Source organism: Stenella coeruleoalba, assembly GCF_951394435.1.
Source record: "Stenella coeruleoalba genome assembly, chromosome: 19".
Lineage (NCBI taxonomy): Eukaryota > Metazoa > Chordata > Mammalia > Artiodactyla > Delphinidae > Stenella > Stenella coeruleoalba.
Window position 1 is genome coordinate 40377903 of NC_137165.1, and position 10747 is coordinate 40388649.

At 60.2% G+C, this 10747-nt stretch overlaps 1 protein-coding gene across 1 annotated transcript; it reads left to right on the forward strand.

Moving 5' to 3' along the window:
• Nucleotides 1-707: 707 nt before the first annotated feature.
• On the forward strand, nucleotides 708-9609 carry GRB7 (growth factor receptor bound protein 7). Its single transcript, XM_079904851.1, has 15 exons — nucleotides 708-842; nucleotides 4957-5113; nucleotides 5228-5381; nucleotides 5565-5721; nucleotides 5848-5969; nucleotides 6062-6139; nucleotides 6513-6650; nucleotides 6988-7098; nucleotides 7294-7392; nucleotides 7691-7771; nucleotides 7884-8000; nucleotides 8167-8227; nucleotides 8354-8441; nucleotides 8546-8639; nucleotides 8861-9609. Exons 1-15 carry the CDS (start codon nucleotides 779-781, stop codon nucleotides 9005-9007), a joined length of 1668 nt encoding a protein of 555 aa, XP_079760977.1. The 5' UTR covers nucleotides 708-778; the 3' UTR covers nucleotides 9008-9609.
• The last annotated feature ends 1138 nt before the right edge of the window (nucleotides 9610-10747 follow it).

Here is a 10747-nt window from a genome sequence, read left to right on the forward strand (position 1 = left end):
TGCTGCCTTTGATCTCAGCCTTCCAGGCCCTCTCTCCACCCTTGTGTTTGCCTAGTGCAGAAGGAGAGCGCTAAGGGGAGTCCCCTGGCACCTGGCCAGACCTTTCCCCAAATCACTCCTCCTGCTATGAGACCTTGCCTAACCCCTTCGATTTTAGAAGGGGAAGCTGAGACCCTGGACTTTGCTTAGAAGGGAAGATATATGCTGGGTGCCTCTGAGGGGCCAGGGTGCAGTCTGGGTGGCCAGACTGTGGCTGGAGGTCAAGGGGCAGGCCATGTTGCTGGACTCCCTCTGGCTGGCTTCCCTCTTTCGCAGAGTGCCCTTTGCTCCAGGGGGGTAGGACCCTGAGCAGCAGACAGGCCCCCTAAATTGGCCAATGAACAGACCAGGTCTGGGGAGGGGCATGGGGAAGAGTGGGCTGGGCCATTTTCCCTGACTTTCCAGGCCCCAGCCTCTCCCTCCCAGGTCATGAGGATACTAGATCTTCGCTCTCGAGGCAGTTCAGTTCGACTGTCTCTCCCCTGGCACCTGCTAAGAAGGACAAAAACAATCCCAGCCAGCGTAGAGTGTCAGGGAGTCCCCGCCCCTCCTCCTGTGCTTCCTCCTCCCCTGCCCCTCCTTCAGGCCCCGCCCCCACCTGCCCAGGATAATTTGTTTCCTTGGGCCAGGAGCCTGGACAACAGAGCTCAGCCTGCCCCCACTTCTGCGTCCAGTCAGGACACCCTCATGCCACCCGTAGAGAAGAGGGAGCAGATTTGAAGTCAAGTCCAGGCATCTGATGTTCCTAGATAGAGCCGGACTTCGAACGCTGTGTCCTGCTACTCCTGCTGGGGCTCCTCCAGGTAAGGGGACCGAGATCGGTCCCAGACGACAACCTGCTCCCACCCCGCAGCCGCACCAGGGCCCCAGGCTGTGCCAGTCTCAGGACCAGGAGCTGGCTGGCCGGATGCCCAGGTGGACAGGACGGGCGGCCGCCTGGCTCCCCCTCCCCTTCCCCCCTCAGTGATGTCAGGCCAAGGGCGGGGACAGGAGGGGGACAGGTAATTAAGGGCTTGGAGTCTCCCTCCCTAAACCGGTGGCCCCAGCCAGGTGTACCAACACCCAGGGTCCAGGTAAGGACCAGAGCGGGCATTTCATCTTGGGGTCGGGGAGCACCGGCAGATGCAGGATCAATAAGGAAAAAGATCTGGCCTCCTGCTGTGTTGCTCTAGCGGCCTCGCTTTCTCTTTCTCTCCAGTCTCCCATGCCGCCCCCTCCTCACCGTCTACCCCCAGTCTCTCCCTATGCTCACTTCCCGTTCTGCCTGGTCCTTCGTCCTTCTCCGCATCTCCCCCTCCCTAACCTCCCCTACCCCAGACACACTCAGGAACCAGCTGATGGGGTCGGGGAAGCAAGATACCCCGTGGAGACGTGGCTTTCCCGCTGAAACTAGCCCTTCCCCACATTCCCAGAGAGCTAGGAGAGGAGTCCGAATACCGAGGGAGCTGCCCCAAGTCTCTCCCTAGCTCAGTCTGACTTGACCCCAGTTTGAGTTCCCCCAAGTCTTTATTAAAGACAGACGTCTCCGCGGGGGCAGCGGGGCACCCACCAATTTGGAGGGCAGTAAAGGAGAGGGATTCTCTTAATTGCTAGAGCTCCGTCTCTCTGGATTGTATCCTGACTCAGGAACACAGGGTCCTGCCCTCGGGTGGGAAGGTGGGGGTGGGGCAGGCCCGGGGGACGTGGGGTGGTCTCTTCTGGCTTCAGAAAGAAGTGGTCTCGGCAGGCTGGAGGGCTAGATGTTGGGGGATCTGCAGCTCGGGGGGGCCTGGGAAGAGTGTGTGTGCGTGCGGGGCGGGGAGGGCTGCCTCGTCTGTCTGAATAGGCTGAGGAAAGACCCGGTCCGAGTCTGGGTCTCCCTGGCACGTTGGGGATGGAGAATGCACCTGCCCGCCATTGTCAGGCCTTGCAACCCCACTGCCCCTCAAGAATGCCCCCTCTTGGTCTGCCTGTCCTGGACTCTGCTCTCCCCTTTCCCCCGATATCCTGCTGGGGAGGCCCCCCGTGAAGGCTAGCAGCCTGTAATGATTAACTCCACAGACACTCCAGCATTCTTCCCAAATTAAACTTTAAAAGAGCTGCCCCCCGGACTCCCATTGGGCGTTTTTTCCCTAGTTAGGGAGTGGGCGGGGCCTCAGGGCCCGTGGCCCTCCCCCCAGCTCCGGGTCATCTAGGGGTTTCCCGCCTCCTCACCTGGGCCCTCACCCTAAGGGCTCCCCCACGGGTAGAGCCTTTCCCCCCCACACACACACTAAAACCCGATGGGGGCGGGGCGTGGGGTCCTGGGCCAGGCCGGGGCCTTCCCGCCACCTCCCGGCGCTTCCAGCCCCTCCCCCTCCCCTGGGAGGTACCGAAGGTGGCCTTGTTTTCTACGGGCCTCTTACTGGGCCCTGCCACCCGCCCTCGGGGCCAGCCAGGTGGGGCAAGATTCTGGAAGTAAACAAGGAGGCTGAAGGCCTGGAGGACGGGAAGGAGGGTGGGGCCGGAGCCGCCGGGGCCGAGAGGCTGCTGGGGAAGCCAGCGCTGGGATTCGCAGTAATGAGGGGACAGATTGATTTGGGGGGTCGATTTCTTCAATATAACCTTCCCAGGGCCCCAGTTTGAAAGCTTCAGCTCTCTTGGCGATGGGGGTGGAGGCTGCCCAAGCCGGGCAGCTAGGACCCCGCTTCTCCTCCCTTTTCTCTTTGGTCCCCACTGCCCCGTGCCTGTCTTGCCTTAGAAGGGTCTGGAGAGCAGGGTGGAGGAATCTGAAGGCTAAACCCATCCTGAGTCAGCCTTCCTGCCCACAGAGGCCAGACTCTAGTCTGACTTAAATCTACCCTCTTCCCTTCCAAATGCTGCCCAGATTCCTCTTCCCTCTGGGATGGGGGAGGACCCAGTCTTCTGGGCCCCAGACCACCGCACTGGTGGTCTCTGGCTTCCTGGTGGAGGTAGCCCCTGCAGCCCCTCCCCTAGTCCTCCTCGGAACGAAGTCACCAGGGCTGGCTGCCAGAGGTTAGACGGGTGCGAGTGGAGTGTTGATGTGCCGGTGTCTCTGGATGTTCGATGGTGGGTGTGTCTTCCCCTTCCTGGCAGGACCCCCCTGGCTCTCTCTCTCCTGGCCTTCCCCTGTCTGCCTGTCTGTGTCTGTCCTCTTGTGTGTCTTGACTTTCTACTCCTGTTCCTGGGTACACTTCTGGCCAGGACAGCCAGGAGAGTGTATTAATTAGAAGGACCCTCATCCCCCAGGGGTGATGAGTCTGAGCCTCATGGGCCAGCTGAGTCCTGGGTGCTAAGGGTGGGCAGCAGCAGCAGAATGAAAGTCTTGAGGGCCCCAGACAGGAGAGGGAGCACTGCATGTTTCTTTGGGTTACTTTGGGTGCACTAGGGGCACCTCTGAGAGGTCAGCTCCACTCCAGATGGGCTTCTGAATCCAGGCCAGGCCTTTCTTCTCTTCCTCCTGGGTGAGGGGGCTTCTGGGCTGGGTGGTGGCTACTGGGGCCCATTGCAGGTGCCACCTGTGCTGGAGGAGTTGGAGTTAGGCCAAGGGTGGGAGGAGGAGATGATGTCAGAGGAGCCTCAGCGCCCCCCTCCCCACATCCTCCTCCTCCTCCCCCCCGTCCTGTTCCCGGCCCCTCCCCCATTCCTCCCAGGCCAGTAGATTGGGGGGGGGAGTGGAGGGGGTGGGTAGAGGCAGGGTTGTTTGTTTCTCCTAAGCCAGGAAGTTGTGCAGATGAGTCAAGGTTGAATGGAGAGCCCCAGGCAGTGCTGTCCCACCCCACCCTGACTCACCTGTCCCCCAGATCTCCTAATGCCCTCACTTAAGGGTTGGGGACCTGCCTCCTCCTGGGGGGGCGGGGGTCAATCCTAGGTACCTTAGGCACCGAACAGCACCGGCCCAGTGTCTGGAGAGCAAGTAGGGCGCTGAACTGTGAGTCTTCCCAGGTCCTCCCAGGTCTCAGCCCAGCCAAAAGGGTCTTGGTTCCTGTGGGGGAGGGGCCTGCAATGCCCCTACCCGCTAGTGGGCACCTTTGCCTCGTCTCTTCTCTCCTTACTCGTCCTGGATGCCTGTGGGTGATAAGACACGGGTAAGACCCTGGCCTTGCCTGGGGTGGCCGGGCATCTTCAGACCAGTGGGTGGATAAGACAGGTGCACAGTAATTGGCGCAGAGGCCCCAGCACAGTGTGGAGAGGGAGCCCTTCAGTCTGAATGTGGAAAATCCAGGAAGGCTTCTCAGAGGAAGTGGTTCGGCATTGAGGCCTTAAGAAATTTAGGCAGGAGGAGGGGCCTGGGGAAGGCATACAAGGTTTGGGGGCTGCTAGGGCGAGGGCCCCCAGGCTAGCTTCCTCCCTCCCACAGCAGCTGAGCCCGCCTCCTGCCCTCCTGGCTCCTGTCCTTCCGCACCTCCTTCTCCCCTTCTGTGCATCACTCGGCACTTGGGAAGGCGTTGCCACAACAGGCTCTGACAGCAAAGCGCTGGAAAAACCTGGGGCAGAGCCCAGAGGAGTGAATGCCCCACGTTCAGAAAGGGTGACACCGAGACGCTGAGCCCCAGACCATCCGTGCGTCATGGAGTCTGTTGCCGCTGCCTGTCTTGTGGTGGGGGACCCTCACAGCTCTTCCCCTGGACAACCTGGGCCTAAGGAAGAACACTGGACTTGGAGCCCAAACACCGGGTTCCACTCCCTGGCTCACCTGTGATGGGGCAACGATGCTTCCTTCTCAGGAACTCAGTGTCCCCTGTGTTAAAATGGGCACAATCTACCCTTCCTCAAAGGCTCCAGGGAATGCCAGTTAGGGGGGAGCAAGGAGGTGCTGTGTAAACTCTGGGGGGCACCTTGACAGCAGGGGGAAGTCAGGAGGTCTGGGTCCTCTTGGCCCCTCTCCCCAGGACAAGGGCACAGGAGCAGCTGTGTCAGCCCCCTCTTCTCCCTCAGATGTCATGGAGCTGGGTCTGTCTCCACCTCATCTCAGCAGCTCCCCAGAAGACCTGTACCTGGCCCCCGGGACCCCTCCTGGGACTCCCCCACCTCCCGATGTTCCTCTGTCTGGGGAGGTGAAGAGGTCCCAGCCTCTGCCCATTCCGACCAGCAGGTAAAATGGGGTGACGGCTGAGGGGGGCCAGGGGGGAGTGGTCAGCGCCGGGGTAACGCACAGAAGCTTGCAGTCAACTCCTCACTCCCCCCTCCTTCCCCCCACACCGCCCAGGAAACTTCTTCGACAGGAGGAGCTGCGGTCAACCTCTCTACCCTCCATCCCCAACCCCTTCCCCGAGCTCTGCAGTCCTCCTTCACAGACCCCCATTCTTGGGGGGCCCTCCAGTGCAAGGGGGCTGCTCCCTCGAGACACCAGCTGCCCCCATGTGAGTTGTCCTGGGAAAAAGAAGGCAGGGAGCGTGGGGTGCTATGGGACAGGGCTGGACACAGTGCCGCCCCGGAGGAGGTGGGGGGATTTGGTCAGGGATCCCTGAGGGTAGAGCAGACGGGGGACGGGAGAGAACCATCCTTTGCCCTTCCCCGAGTCTTCTGCCATTCCTGGGGCACAGGTCATAAAGGTGTACAGTGAAGATGGGGCCTGCCGGTCAGTGGAGGTGGCAGCGGGCGCCACGGCTCGCTACGTGTGTGAGATGCTGGTGCAGCGATCTCATGCCCTGAGTGACGAGAACTGGGGGCTGGTGGAGGGCCACCCCCACCTAGCACTGGGTGAGTTGGGGTGCAGGGGGCTGCCTGGCCCGGGAGTCAATGCTTCACACCTTGGGCTAGGCCGGTGGCCCATCCGGGAGGCCTCGTTGGTCTCCACTGACCCCTGCTCTTTGCCCTTGACCCTAGAGCGGGTCTTGGAGGACCATGAATCGGTGGCGGAAGTGCAGGCTGCCTGGCCTATCGGCGGAGACAGCCGCTTTCTCTTCCGGAAGAACTTTGCCAAGTACGAGCTGTTCAAGAACACCCCAGTGAGTGTGTGTGTGTGGGGTCTGGGCACTGGGACACCCCGATCCCCACCCTGGACCCTCAGTCCCTGACTCCTGGCTCCTTTTTCCCCCAGCACTCCCTGTTCCCAGAAAAGATGGTCTCCAGCTGTCTGGACGCACACACGGGCATATCCCACGAAGACCTCATCCAGGTGAGGGGACACCCCCATTTCACGGCATGTCCATGACTCCGCAGGAATGCCCAGTGCTTCTTGGCCCTTAAGCCTGTGCCTTCCGTCTTTGGGGTGGAAAACCCAGCGCAGCCCTAAGTGACCGTGGACAAGTCACTTTCTCTGCCTGACCATCAGTTTCTTTGTTAAATGAAGACAATAAATGCATGTGAAGCACCTCCTGCCATAAAGGAAGGGCCTGGGAAGCCCTGTGTGTGTGTGCGCGCGCGCGCGCGTGTGTGTGTGTCTGTGTGTGTGTGTGTGTGTGTGTGTGTCTGTGTCTGTGTGTCTGTGTCTGTGTGTCTGTGTGTCTGTCCATCTCTAGGCCTCTCACCCTGCTCTCCTCTGGCCTCAGAACTTCCTGAATGCAGGCAGCTTCCCAGAGATCCAGGGCTTCCTGCAGCTCCGGGGGTCAGGACGCAAGCTTTGGAAACGCTTCTTCTGCTTCCTACGCCGGTCTGGCCTCTATTACTCCACCAAGGGCACCTCCAAGGTGAGGTCTTGAGGGTGACAGCCCCAGCCCCTCAGATACCCCATCCCTGGTCCTTCTAGGAGCTGCCCCTTCTCTGTTGGAACTCCTGGACCTTCCCCCCTCTAGGCCCTGAGACCCACAGCTGCTCTTCTTTCCCTCCCAACTTACCTGCCTCAGGAGTTAGCAGTGGGAGAGGCAGTGAACTGAGTTCAAGTCCTGGCTCTACTTCTGTGTGCTGTGTGACTTGGGGCACCTCTCTGCTCCTCTCTGGGCCTGAATTCTCCCCAGCTGGCTTAGGGGGGCAGTGGTGGGGGATGGGGTCTGCCTTTACCGAGTGTTGCTCCCTTGTGCTGTGCAGGACCCGAGGCACCTGCAGTATGTAGCGGATGTGAACGAGTCCAACGTGTACGTGGTGACCCAGGGCCGCAAGCTCTACGGCATGCCCACGGACTTCGGCTTCTGTATCAAGGTGAAGAGCCTGGCCTGGTCTGGGAGACAGCAGGAGCTTCTAAGCACCAGGATCCTACCTGGGGCTTCTAAGCTCCCTCTGGGACCCCCAGACTCCTCTGCCTGCACCCTGCCCTGCCCCACGGAGACGGGAGACGGGAGATGATCTCTGGTCCTAAAGGCAGATATAGGACCAGCCGGTTTCCTCTCCCCGCAGCCAAACAAGCTTCGAAATGGCCACAAGGGGCTTCGCATCTTCTGCAGTGAGGATGAACAGAGCCGCACCTGCTGGTTAGCCGCCTTCCGCCTCTTCAAGGTGAGGTCCTGGCACCGGCTTGGGGGGCTGGCCCAGCCCTGGGGATCCCTGGGGTGAGGGAGGAGTTATAGCTCTGCCCTCAGGAAGGCTCCAGAATGAGGGGGCATCACAACCTTGCTCTCTCAGAATCCTTGGTCCAAGGCTGGAGTCTCAGCTCTGGCTTCAGGAAAGGCCCTTATCCAGGGGCAGAGACGTAGCCCTGCTCTTGGGGAGCTCTGGTCTGGGTAGGGGGCGGTGCCACCGCCCAGCTCCCAGCACCTGCTTGACCTCCGGCCTTTTTTCTCTCTCCACCTCCCAGTATGGGGTGCAGCTGTATAAGAATTACCAGCAGGCACTGTGCCGCCCCCTGCGCCCACCCTGTGTGGGTTCCCCGCCCTTGGTGAGTGTGCCCAGAGGTGTTAGTGTGGGGAGACGGGGGAGGCACCCAGGCCCCGTGCTGGGGATGCTTGGGTCCTGCTTTGACCCATCCCCCCACCCTGTCCAATCTGCAGAGGAGTGTCTCAGACAACACCCTGGTGGCCATGGACTTCTCTGGCCACGCCGGGCGTGTCATCGAGAACCCCCGGGAAGCTCTGAGTGCCGCCCTGGAGGAGGCCCAGGCCTGGAGGGTTTGTTCTGGGGACCTACTCTCCACATGGGTTTCCATGGAGTGGGAAGAGGAAAGCGAGGGGAGAGGGGAGGCCCCCAGCTGCGGAAAGAGGCTCTGTATTCTTCAGGGGCTGGTAATACCCCAGCCACGCCCTGACCCCCCCGTGTCCCTCACTTGCTCTGCAGAAGAAGACGAACCACCGACTAAGCCTGCCCACCCCGAGCTCCGGCACGAGCCTCAGTGCAGGTGGGTGAGGGCCCGCCGTCCCCAGGAGTGGGGACTGCCATGGCTTCTCTGCGCGTTCCTCACGGGGGGGTTAGAACGAGGGTCCCCGCCCTGGAGTGACCGCCCCTCTGCCTCTCCTCACCCCAGCCATCCACTGCACCCAACCCTGGTTCCACGGACGCATTTCCCGCGAGGAGAGCCAGCGGCTCATCGGGCAGCAGGGCCTGGTAGACGGGTAAGGGGCAGGGCTGGGCAGGGCAGCAGCGCCGGGGACAAGAGAGACGTGGGTCAAGGTGGCAGCCGTGTGTCCTCGGGTAATGTTGCCCTGTCTCCTGGCAGCGTGTTCCTCGTGCGAGAGAGCCAGCGGAACCCGCAGGGCTTTGTCCTCTCGCTGTGCCATGTGCAGAGAGTCAAACATTACCTCATCATGCCGGTGAGTAGCCCCAGGTTCCTGCTGCAGTGGAGACGCAGGAGCCCCAGCAACCTGCCCTCCTCGCCAGGCCCCCTCCCCACGCTGGCCCCCAGTGTGCCTGCGGTCTCCCGCTCTTTCCTTCCTCCTGCTCAAGCTGTGGGGACCTCAGCCCTGACCCAGGAGGGAGCTCATTCGGCCCCGGGCCCCTCCCTGACCTCCCACCCCCTATGGCCACACCCCAGAGCGAAGAGGAGGGGCGCCTGTACTTCAGCATGGACGAGGGCCAGACTCGCTTCACCGACCTGCTGCAGCTTGTGGAATTCCACCAGCTGAACCGCGGCATCCTGCCCTGCTTGCTGCGCCACTGCTGCACCCGCGTGGCCCTCTGACCACCACACAGGCAGGCCTGCGTCTCAGCCCACTCTGCGCTGCTCCTAGGGTGGACGCGGAGGGGGCAGGAAGTGGGGCCAGGGTCATCGTGAATGGCTGGGGGCTCCCCCACCCCGGTTTCCTCCTCTGCTCCTGGCCTCCCTCAGGCCGAAAGTGCTCCCCGCCTGGTCCACCTTAACTTCTCCTTAAGGGAAGGCACTTGGGTGGGCATCTTCCCTTCGTGGCGCTGCTCTGGGGCAGGGCATTATGGGAGAAATGGGGGCAGCCCCGGTGGTCTTTTGTTTGTTTGTTTGTGGGGTTTTTTGCGGTTATGCGGGCCTCTCACTGTTGTGGCCTCTCCCATTGCGGAGCACAGGCTCCGAACGCGCAGGCTCAGAGGCCATGGCTCATGTGGGATCTTCCCGGACTGGGGCACGAACCCGTGTCCCCTGCATCGGCAGGCGGACTCTCAACCACTGCGCCACCAGGGAAGCCCAGCCCCGGTGGTCTTTACACTCCACACTTTGTACAGACTGAGAGGCCAGTTGATCTCTGTTTTATACTAGTGACAATAAAGATTATTTTTTGGTACTCACAGGCGTGAGTTCTGTCTGGCAAGGCACGGTTAGGTGGAGTAGAGAGGAGGGGTGGGCACCCGTCAAGGCCTTGAGAATGTGTCGGATGGATCGAGGCCACATGCTGGCCAAGCCTGGATGTTTCTTTTTTTTTTGTATATCCCATCTCCCCACTAATCCCCCAGTCATTTCTTAGAAACCTGGATGTTTCTTGAGGTCCTCTTTTGGTCATCTGAGAGTTTCCAGTGCCCAACATGGAGCCTGGCCCATAGTGGGTGCCCAAGGATTGCTTGTTAAATGAATGAATGGACAGGGGACTGTCATCCAGGTGAGGTTTCCTGACAGGACCTAAAGCTATGGAGGTCACTCTGACAGGGCCTGGGAGCTGGAGATGAGTCAGACAGCATCCGTGTCCTTGGCAAGTCCTGGGCTACCTGGCGAGATAAGGAGTCCTGAGAAACGCACGATCTACCACCACCAAGTCACACAATGGCTCTGTTACCTTACCTCCAACAGGTCCCTGTGACGCACCCCCCACCCCCCGCCCTGTCAACCCTCTCCGTCCTCCCCAACCCCAGGTCTGCTCCCTGTCCTTACAGTTGGTTCTACGCCCTCCAGAAAGTCCTATAAATGGAACCCCACAGCACTCAGCCCTGTGGGTCTGGCTTCCCTCTCCAGTCTGTCCTTCAGCGTCCAGAGTGATCTTTCCAGAATATCACTCTGCCTGTTCCCCGTGCCTCCACTTCAGCCCCGATGCACCCTGCAGGGTCTGGCCTCTGCCCACTGCCCATACCAGCCCATGTTTTTGTCGAAGAGTTTTATAGTTTCAGCTCTTACATGATGGGGGAGCTTTATAAGAAAGGTATCAGACTGGTAACACCTGAACTCCTGCTCAATCTTCAGATCGCAAAGAGATAGACCCTCCCTCCACACGTGTGAACCTCAACGGGTCATTATTTTTGCCAAGAAATCAAGCTCCCTGAATCCAATGACTAGTTTATCGGAAATAAAAGGAACAGAGGAACATGTGAAATGACACATGGGGATACAATTACCAAAATCCAGATTGGGGAACTACAGAACAGATAACCCAGTTTCTTCTTCAACAACAAAAAATTACAAGAGAAAAGACGGGGTTTCAAGAAATTTAGACATCTATCAAGCAGATGTAATGTGTTGACCTAT